This window comes from Cynara cardunculus, assembly GCF_001531365.2.
Source record: "Cynara cardunculus var. scolymus isolate 2C chromosome LG 6, CcrdV1, whole genome shotgun sequence".
In the NCBI taxonomy this organism is placed as follows: domain Eukaryota; kingdom Viridiplantae; phylum Streptophyta; class Magnoliopsida; order Asterales; family Asteraceae; genus Cynara; species Cynara cardunculus.
Window position 1 is genome coordinate 11,592,132 of NC_037533.1, and position 11,683 is coordinate 11,603,814.

The following is an 11,683-nucleotide window of genomic DNA, read 5'->3' on the forward strand; positions in this document are numbered from 1 at the left end:
TATCAACTTAAACTTGTCATTTGTTCAAATTTGAGTTGCATTTTGAGTTTTCATATATTATATGTTGTTTACGGGTTTTTAATTGCACAGAATAAAACCTGCAAACATTTAAATGTTGAAACAAAATAGTTAAAGTTATACAGTGTTTAATATTATATACACTGGAGGAGGGAGCTACTGCCCATGATGATACTTCCGTGGTACATAACTTCCAATACCATGTACCGATCAAGTTTGTATATTTGATACGGTACTACCAACCAATTATAATTAGTAAACTGAATTTATGGTCAGTACACATGTTAGTTGGTTGATTTGGTACAAAATTACAGCCCCTATGAAAAGTGAGTTTGAACTATGCGCCTTTAGCTGCAACATCATTCCTCAACAAGAAGCTATTGCAACGACATGTTGTCTTTATAAACCGTTTTTTATGATAAATTGACTTTTAGCGACGACAAAGATCGTTGCTAAAACCATTGTTTCTTGTGGTAGCTAATTGTTCGTACTATTTATATAGGGGGAGACGGACGAGTCTTTACTAACACTGACACATGAAATCACTGAACTGCTTAGATAACATGGCTTGCTCTACTAACCGGGGGGCTAGCTGGCCAATACAAGAAAAATTATAACTAGTGACAAAAAAAATTTGGTCACTAAAGATATGAAATTGATCACTCAGGCCGCTTAGTGGCCAAAATTTGGATGGTCACTTTTCATCACTAAAGGTCCGTCACTGATTTGGGCTAATTACTAAATATAAAAATCAGTGACAAATTTAGAGTGGTCGCTCTGACAGTGACGATCGTTACTAAACAACTGAAAGTTGTAACTAACTTGACTATTAGTGACCATCACGAAGTAGGTAGCTGGTTGGGTTTAAGATAACGGCTCCGTTAACATCTGTTAATGTCCATTAGTTTTTAAATATGTGGTCACTGAAATTAATGGTTGTTAATTACCAAAAACCTGGTCACTAATTAAGAAATTATGAAGAAAAAGTTTGTCACTAAAATTCTAGTATAATTGTTATTGCAATAAAATCAAAACATACTAATTCGTAATGATGAAAATCTAAAATATTAATTCCAATCGTATAACTTGATCCAAACTAAAAACAAATTGCATAAAAAAAGTTGTATTGATTCTACAAAACTAATTTAAAAGTTAGAAACTGAACCAGTACGTTCAACCTTTCTTATTAGCACGACTACAAGGAAGGTGAGTAGCAACATTGCCACTTGAACCACAACACGTACACATACTTTCATCTTCTAAAGCCTCCTCAAGTCTTGTTTCTCAACATCATCAGATGATAACTCCATTCTGATTAGCAATGAAACAAGGTCCACAATTAGAAACCAGATACATGGAGAGCATATTGCTATATTTTTCACCATATAGATCTGAAAATTCCTTTTCTGTCAATTGATACATGCAAAAGTCGCTTGCTTCAATATCAAAAACCTGACACAAGCAAAAGTCGCTTGCTTCCTAACCAATGATTGAAACTCATCAGTCATTAACCAACATATTTAACTACTTCACTAGCTAATTCCATCACTTGGTCTCCTCTATACGTCAACCATAAGATGTTTAGCAAAATCAATGCACAAGCAAACATTAATTGTTTCCATCCAGCAGTCGTGTAATTATATACCAAAACAACAAAACTTGATTAAGCAGTTATATAAATGTTTGCTTTTACATGATTATATATCAGAAATATATGATGCCAACTTATACATGTTCAAATCATCAGACGTGATGTTAACTAAGGCAGCAGGCAAGCAAGGACTTAGGGGTCGTTTACTTAAATGCTTATCCGGTAAGTGCTTAACCTTAGGAGTCAACACTATAATTTATTTTAGTGGGTATGATTGTAGTACATCAAAACGTATTATATGCAACAATTTACCTGGTAAGCACTTACCAGGGTAAGAGTCGTCACCGTCACTTACTGGGTAAGACTTTCTATCCTTGTCAGCACTCTTACCGGGTAAGATTCTTGGCCCTTGCCATGTTCATCCGGTAAGGAAAATTACCTGGTAAGTACTTATCGGATAAGCATTTAGTAGATGCCCCTTAATTCGACCATGCAACCACGATTTGCCACATCACCTTCAAACATACACATCACCTGGTACATAACTACTAGGATGAGATAGGAACACAAACAACCATCACGAGGACCTACATACCTAAGCAAGCTATGATATCTCCTGAAGCAATGTAGACCAAAACCTTCATTTCATTTCAAGTTTGTCATTTTTTTTATTTTTTTTATTTTTTTTGTCACCATAACTTCAAACTTAGTGACCACCATTTTTATTATGTCAATAACATTCCCAAATAATACCAACTAACTAGCGACCACTATTTTTGTCACTAAAACTTCCAACTTAGGGGCTGTTTACCAACTCTTATCGGATAAGTGCTATCCGGGTAAGAGTGCTGACCCGAGTAAGTGCTATCCCGGTACGTGCTGTCCCAACTAAGAGTGTTTACCAAATATTTTTGGTAAGTTCTTACCAACAATATAATGACCATTATAACCCTATTTATAACTATATATTGATTAGGCATTTTTTCATGTAATTATCCGGCCCAAATGTCATGTGGATTATTCCAAATCTAGATAGAAAGCCATCCATAAATTCAAAGCTTCAGCCCAAAACATYAGCCCACATACATCTTCAATTTGAAAAGCCCAAAAAACACCATACAACAAAACCGACCAACCAAATCAGATCAAATCATCAAAGAACATCCGCATCATATCTATAAACCCTAAATCCCAGTTCAAAAAGCCTCCCTTCGATTATCTCCATAGATGAAATCAWCGAAAACCACAAGAACACAAACCATCAAATCGGAACCCCAATCATCCTCAAACATCCCAACCGGCGATCCCCACCCCCAATCGGCAAAACCACAATCACATGCAGCCATCGGCGAATCCACAGTCAAAATCAACCCTCCACGACTTGAGAATGCTTTACACCTGCAAACCCTTTCCCCATTATGTTCTCGTTCCTTTCCCAATCTCCCTAAAAGAGGGCAAGTATGGAAACGTGAAATCTGACTTGGGTAAGCATGAAATCGAAGCTGACGGGGTAAGATTTCGGTCAGATCTCGGTCAGATTCGTGATTTGGTAAACACACTGACTGCTGACCGAGTCAGATATGCTGACGGAGTCAGTCCGGTCAGCAGTTAGTAAACAGCCCCTTAGTGACCACCATTTTTTGGCCACTAAACCTTTTAACTCAGTGATAATTATTTTGGTTACTAAACACATAAATTTATAATATTAGTGATGAGAAAACAMAGTTGTTACAAATTTAATATATCATTAAAATAGTTTGATATGAAAAATCTTTTATTTTTTGTCACTAAAATTTATATTAATGAACAAAAATTAACGATGACGTCAGTATGATTCTTGTCACTAATTAACTAAGTTTTTTCTTATAGTTAGGTATTTGAATTGTATCATTCAAATACTGTGTATTTAGTTCAAAGAAACTACAAAAAGCTTAAGAGTCAACGGATATTTTGTTGCACTTTTCTATTTATATTTAATGATTAAAAATGTTTTAGCAGAATAAACAAATAGTTATACTAGTAGTAGTCGTCAGCTGTCACGCTGATGTGTAGTCAACGCATCATATTCCTTCGTTAACAAGGTTACCAAGCGTTGACATTAAAACCTTCTTATTCATCAACCTCCTCTGGTTTTTCCTCTCATTCACAAAAATGRACATCCAAGAATCAATCATTCGTCAAACCCAAGTTTCAATCATACTTGCGAACCACCTTCTCTCAACGAATTCCACACACTCCAACGTTGTTTTCTCTCCGATTTCCCTCTACGTTGTTCTGGGATTGGTCGCTGCCGGTTCCAGAGGTCAAACACTCGATCAGTTGCTCTATTTTCTCAAAGCAATCACCATTGATGATCTCAACGCTCTTTGTTCGCAGCTTCTGCCCTTGGTGTTCGCCGACGGTAGACCAAACGGTGGCCCTTGTTTGTGTTTTGTGAATGGTGTTTGGGTCGAGCAACAACTTCCTCTTAAACCTTCTTTTAAACATGTAGTGGAAAGTGTGTATAAGGCAGCTTCTTATCAAGTGGATTTCATAACCAAGGTCAGTTGTACTGCTTTTTGCATTTGCTTCTTTTATAACATAATTATGTATGTTTGTTTTACTTGTAAGCCCAATTTTGTTGTAATCAATCCATGTAATCTTGCCTTTTGTCTTCAAATTAGCTGGTCTCATCTTCTTGATCAAACATACATAACTTTTTCTTTGCCATGGATAACATTTTCACTTATTGATGAACCAAGGCTGATGAGGTAACCGAAGAAGTGAATTTGTGGGCCRAAAAGCAGACGAGTGGCCTTATCGAACAGATCCTTCCTGCTGGTGCAGTTACGGAATATACCAGGCTCGTCTTTGCAAATGCAGTCTACTTCAAGGGAGCCTGGAATGAGAAATTTGACCCATCAAAAACGAAAGACTAYGACTTCCACCTCCTCAACGGGAACAAAGTTCGAGCACCCTTCATGACCAGCAACAAGAAGCAACTCGTGAGTTCATATGACGGTTTCAAAGTCTTGGGTCTTCCCTATCAACAAGGCCAAGATAAACGACGCTTCACAATGTACTTCTATCTCCCAGATGCAAAACATGGGCTCCCTTCTTTGATACAGAAAGTAGGTTCTGGATCTGATTTCTTGGGACGTCACGTCCCTTACGAAAAAGTAGAAGTTGAGCGGTTTTTGATCCCAAAATTTAAGATATCGTTTGCGTTTGAAGCTTCTGAGATGTTGAAGGAACTAGGTCTTGATTTGCCGTTCTCCGAAGTRGCAGGCCTAACTGAAATGGTGGAGTGCTTGGTGGTGGGTCGAAAGCTRTATGTTTCAAGCATTCATCACAAATCGTTTTTGGAGGTGAATGAAGAAGGTACAGAAGCTGCAGCAGCATCTGCAGTCGTTATRGAGGCGCAATGCCTGAGGAATAAGGTCGACTTTGTAGCAGATCATCCGTTTTTGTTTGTGATTAGAGAAGATACGACTGGAGTGGTGCTGTTTATGGGACAGGTGACTGACCCTCGTGATTCTTGATTGTAATCTTAACGCGTATGATGCTTGTATTTGGTTTGTAATGTTTCAATAAGTCTCTAGCTTTGAATAAGTAGTCTCAATCTATATAGCCTTAAGATTTCATTAAGGTGTGTTAAGATTGTGGGATTATGCTTATTCATAAACATTCAGAGTCGTTATCATGTGTTAATGTATCTCAAGTTCGAGCCTAGAGGGGTGGTTGGGGTGGCACGTGCCACCATGTTGTTCCTACGTTGTAGCATAAAACAATTTAGATTTGTGAAAGGTACAACCCTTTTTGTTTTAAAAGGTGCAAYCCTTTTTGTTTTAAAAGGTGCAACCATTTTATATGGTGTCATCATATGGGAAAATTCATGGGTCCTCTCCTGATATATATTATAGTTGGGTATTTCCTAATAACTTATGTTAACACTTAAACATGGCTAGTTTCATATATGTTACGATTTCTATGAGAGGTTAATTAAGTAGTTATGTTAAGCTTTGTATCACCCTACAATAATGTAATTGAAGTTCGCTTAATCACGAAAATGTCACCACGTCAATGTATGTTGGATCATGGTACATGGTTCATCAGAGAGGGTTCTTACTTCTTACGGTTACGGTTCTTACAAAAGGAAAAGTTTTTACGCCTATAATACCTATAACATATGTAGTGGTGTATATATTTTAGATTTAAAAATAAAAGAGTAATTTAATTTTATTAAAAAATTAAAATGAGGTATTTTGTTTATCGTTACTTACATGAATTCAAACATGGTTTTTAAAAAAAATTCTTCCACGCATGCACTATTATCATATACATTTGAATTTTATATAACATGCATTATTCAACGGTATTTGATGCATAATAATTCTAAATWATAATAAAACTACATCGGTAACTACAAAAATAAATCCATCAAAAAACTAAAAATATAATATTGCAACGGATATAAATTAACATTTTGTAGGCAAGAAGTGTGTCATCATCTAAAAGTCAYGATGATAGAGATAGAGATAGGTATATCAAAGTTACATTAGAACTGAAATATATCGTAGTTGTCTACTTGTAATTAATCTCTATATAAATGGTCTATTATTAATGAGAATTACATATTCTTTSTCTCTATTCTATTGTTGTTATTCACTTTCAGTTATTCTATAACACATTATCAGCACGTAAGCTTTAGTATTTATTGTGTACCCCCCGTTAAACGGTTGTTCTGTTTGTTGCCCAACTCTGTTRAATGGTTTGAWACCTGGTACTTCAATCCAAKTAAAGCTTTTCTATGTCYTTTTTTATATGYAAGTATTTTAGGATTAAATTAGTAATCAAATATAGTTTATGATTTGATCTATATAATGTGTTTGTTATATTTCCATTGTTGATATCAATTGAATATTAAGAAAAAAAGTAAAACCAATTAGAATTAATAATAATTTAATTTTTATTGAGACAATGAAATTGATAAAAATGGATCACTAMAAAAATGCAGAGTATCAGCGAGGTAAAAATCCTTCGTAAATCCGTCGCTGAAAGGGCAATCCGTCGCTGATACTCCGTCGGTCAAATAGTCGTAGGTAATGTTATCAGCGACGGATCAGCGAGGATTTCAGCGACGGATCTGCGATGGAACTTTCAGCGATGGTTCAGCAAGGGAAGTATTTAGCGACGGAACTTTCAGCGAGGGATCTGCGACAGATCTTTCAGCGACGGATCTGCGATAGACCTTTCAGCGACAGATTTGATAGGGAACCTTCAGCGACGGATCTTTCAGCGACGGTACTACCAACCAATTATAATTAGTAAACTGAATTTATAGTTGGTACACATGTTAGTTGGTTTGGTTTGGTACAAAATTGTAGCCCCTATGAAAAGTAAGTTTCAACTATGCGCYTTTAGYTGCAAYGTCATGTCTCAACAAGAAGCCATTGAAACGACATGTTGTCTCTATAAACTGTTTTAATGGTAAATTGAYTTTTAGCAACGACAAAAATCGTTGCTAAAAGCATTGTTTCCTTTTGTTTTTGATTAACCTAGATCTCCGACCTGCCATGCAAATCGACWAATCCCAGGGCGACSGCCTGCTTTGCAGATAGCCCGAAGTCACCGTATTTCAACTTTCGTGGCCATAAGGGGATTTTTATTCAAMCTTGGATTTGAACMTGGRATCTCCTAATACTTTTGACCTTTGGAGCCAAGCTCAAACCAATCAGGCACCACCCTTGTGGTTAAAATCGTTGTTTCTTGTGGTAGCTAATTRTTCGTACTATTTATTTARGGGGACACGGACGARTCCTGACTAGCACTAACGCATGAAATCACTGAACTRCTTAGATTAYATGGCTTGATCTACTAACCGGGGGGCTAGCCAGCCAATACAAGAAAAATGCTAATTAGAGACGAAAAAAATTTGGTCACTAAAAATATGAAATTGATCACTAAGGCCGCTTAGTGACCAAAATTTGGATGCTCACTTCTCGTCACTAAATGTCCATCACGGATTTGGGCTAATTACTAAATACAAAAAAGGTCATTAATCAGTGACAAAATTAGAGTGGTTACTTTGATAGTGACAATCGTCACTAAACCACTGAAAGTGGTCACTAACTAACTTGACTATTAGTGACCAAAGTTAGTGACCACCATGAAGTAGGTTACTGGTTGGGTTTAGATAACGGCTCCKTTAATATCTGTTAAAGTCCATTAGTTTTCAAATATGTGGTCACTGAAATTAATGGTTGTTAGTTACCAAAAACCTGGTCACTAATTAAGAAATTATGAAGAAAAAGTTTGTCACTAAAATTCTACTATAATTGTTATTGCAATAAAATCAAAACATACTAATTCGTAATGATGAAAATCTAAAATATTAATTCCAATCGTATAATTTGATCACAACTAAAAACATATTGCATAAAASAAGTCGTATTGATTCTACAAAACTCATTTAAAAGTTAGAAACTGAACCARTTCAACCTTTCTTATTAGCACTACTACAAGGAAGGTGAGTAGCAACAATGTCGCTTGAACCACAACCCGTACACATACTTTCATCTTCTAAAGCCTCCTCAAGTCATGTTTCTCAAAATAATCAGATGATAACTCCATTCTGATTAGCAATGAAACAAGGTCCACATTAGAAACCCATTTGTCAACAACCATGAAAGATACATGGAGAGCATACTTATATATTTTCCACCACATAAATCTGAAAATTCCTTTTCTGTCAATTGATACATGCAAAAACCGCTTGCTTCARTATCAGCAACTTGACACAAGCAAAAGTCGTTTAACATAGTAAGTTTCAGGTATGTTAACTTATGTTGACGTTTAACATGGYATATATTATAGTTGAGTATTTTAACTTATGTTGACACTTAACATGGTAAGGTTCAGGTATGTTAAGACTTCTAAGAGAGGTTAATTAAGTAGTTATGTTAAGCTTTGTATCGGCCTACAACAATGTAATTGAAGTTCGCTTAATCACGAAAATGTCACCACGTCAATCAAGTATGTTGGATCTGTAGAGTCGGTCGCAGTTAAAGTATCATATTACAAAGTGAATTACGGTCCCAAAATGGTAACAATAAATCACAGTGCAAACTAACCCAATACAACAAATGCGGATTAATGAGATCTAGATGTTGTATATTATGGTCTAACATATCATACTGATCTACAAATGTAAAATTAGCAGTTATATCAAGTATACGATCAAATATCAAAACAACACATAAATCAAGACAACAAGATTTAACGTGGTTCCACTATCGAGGTGATAGTGTGCATCCACAGGGATTGAGAGATCGATTTATCACTAACCGGGAGAATTTACGTGTTTTACGAGATCCTTGGATCAACGAATCAGCTACCCAAAGTTTTCCCAAAACAAAGTTATATATAGATATATATATATATATATATATATATATATATATAAAACAAAAATATGACGAGAGGAAAAACAAATGGAAGAAAGAAACTTGGTGGTGTTATTTCCTTTTTACATCCCACATGCATGCGCGCACACACACACACACACACACATATATATATATATATATATATATATAAGAAAAATGGGCGACAACCCCTTTCATTGCATAGCAAATTGGCAAGTTGCATGCATATTGTAGGTATGGCAACGGGATGGGGATGGGGCGGGTTTTGTAATCCCCGGTCCCGACCCCGGTTTGTAGTAACATCCCTCGGCCCCGGTCCCTGGCGGGTACGGGGATTATCATTCCGTCCCCAGTTAAATCTCTAGCAATCCCCWGTCAATCCCCGGTCAAACCCCATAAATAGTATTCTTTAGTTTGATTCTACGGGGGATCCTCGGCCCCAGTTTGAGTAACATCCCCCGTCCCCGGTTTGAGTTTACCAGGGATTCCCAGCCCCGGGACCCGTTTTAGCGAGGAATCCCCGTTTCTGTTCGGGTCGRGTGAACCGGGTTACCCACCGGGTCGGGACAAATCACCATCCCTAGCATGTTGATGATGTCATGCATGTGCCTTCAAAATAGCATGGGTGGCAGACGTAGGCAAACATAGAGTGGACGATACCATCATGTAAGTTGGCAACTTGAAATACCATCATTGGTTAATATTAATTTTAGTCTATGCATTGATCACTTGTACCTTCAGCTTGGTGAGTTGTACAACATCCTTATAACATACCAAAATTAAATTTTTCAACACTCCACCATGATGTGCAAATCACCCAATAGAACCAAATCGCGAACCAATCCAATGAGCTCGAATAAATAACTGATAGAGATTGACACGAGGTGAAAAATGCATTTTGACCATGACGAGGTTCGGCTCGGCCATCATCCGTCAAAGCCAAAAGCAAAAAATATGCAAGTGTGCAATCTCAATAAAACGAAACGAGTTAAACAACCCAAAACACGTACCAAGTAATAACTCCACAAAGATGTTGCTATGTCATCTGTAGTAATATTCTCATCTCTCCCACAAGGTGCCGCACGACATTAACATAATCTAAGYTGGATCAAATTTGAGCAATACTCGAATTTTGCTGGTCGTAACAATTTTGTGAACATGTTAGCAACATTATCGTCAGTGATGATTTTCTTCAAGTGCACCACTTTTGCATCATGTAAAGCTACCAAAAATGCATCTTGTACATTAATGTGCTTTGTACGAGAGTTGAACGCCAAATTTGTAGCCAAGTGAATCGCACTCTGGCTATCACAATTAATATGAATAGTAGACTTCTTCAAGCCCAAACCAACCAAGAGTTCCTGTAAATGAACCGCTTCTTTAGCAGGCTCAACTGCCGCAATAAGTTCAGCTGCGGTAGTCAATAATGAAACAATAGGCTGTAACCGAGATCTCCAACTGACAATTGTTCCACCTAATGTAAAGACATAATCGGAAGTGGATTTCCAACTGACACGATCACCTGCGTAATCTGAATCGCAATAACCAACAATATCACAGTTGTTTTGCATACCATAAATAAGACCATGAGTTTTTGTACCTTTCAAATAACGAAATACAATTTTCACTGTTGCCCAATGTGACTTCCCAGGATTCGATAGAAACCGACTAATCACTCCAACAGAATATGCAAGGTCGGGACGAGTACATACCATAGCATACATAAGACTCCCGACTGCACTGGCATATGGAAATTTTGCTATCTCCACTCTTCCAATATCGTCTACCGGACAATCGTCTTTTGTAATCTTGATGTGTCTTGGAAGTGGCGTGCTCGCCGGATTTGCTCCATCAAGATTAAACCGCTTCAAAATCTTTTGAATATAGCCCTGTTCTATCAACCTAAGAGTACGAGACTTTCTGTCCCGAACAATTTCCATGCCGAGAATAACACGAGCTTCATTAAGATCCTTCATTTTGAATTCCGATTTCAACCTATCTTTTAAACGGTTGATTTCAGATCGATCCCTGCAAGCTATCAGCATGTCATCAACATAAAGAAGTAGATAAGTAAAAATGTCATCGCTTGATCTATGATAGACACAAGCGTCCTTCTCACTATGCTCAAAACCCAACGAGAGCATAAACAAATCAAACTTCTTGTATCACTGTTGAGGCGACTGTTTAAGTCCATAAAGGGATTTTTTTTAATTTACAAACCCAATCAATTTTTTTGTCGGAGATAAAACCTTCAGGTTGCTTCATATAAATAGTTTCTTCAAGATCTCCATGCAGAAAAGTTGTTTTCACATCTAACTGTTCAAGCTCCAGATCATGAATTGCCACAAGGGCCAGAAGGACCCGGATAGATGTGTGTCGAACCATAGGCGCAAAAATATCGTCAACCTATCTTTCAAACGGTTGATTTCAGATCGATCCCTGCAAGCTATCAGCATGTAATCAACATAAAGAAGTAGATAAGTAAAAATGTCATCGCTTGATCTATGACAGACACAAGCGTCCTTCTCACTACTCTCAAAACCCAACGAGAGCATAAACAAATCAAACTTCTTATACCACTGTCGAGGCGACTRTTTAAGTCCATAAAGGGATTTTTTTAATTTACAAACCCAATTAGTTTTGTTGTCGGAGTTAAAACCTTCGGGTT

At 36.9% G+C, this 11,683-nt stretch overlaps 1 protein-coding gene across 1 annotated transcript; it reads left to right on the plus strand.

Moving 5' to 3' along the window:
* Positions 1-3,755: 3,755 nt before the first annotated feature.
* Positions 3,756-5,418, plus strand: LOC112514674 (serpin-ZX-like). Its single transcript, XM_025121265.1, has 2 exons — positions 3,756-4,150; positions 4,351-5,418. The coding sequence occupies exons 1-2, from the start codon at positions 3,761-3,763 to the stop codon at positions 5,128-5,130; spliced, it is 1,170 nt and encodes a 389-aa protein (XP_024977033.1). The 5' UTR covers positions 3,756-3,760; the 3' UTR covers positions 5,131-5,418.
* The last annotated feature ends 6,265 nt before the right edge of the window (positions 5,419-11,683 follow it).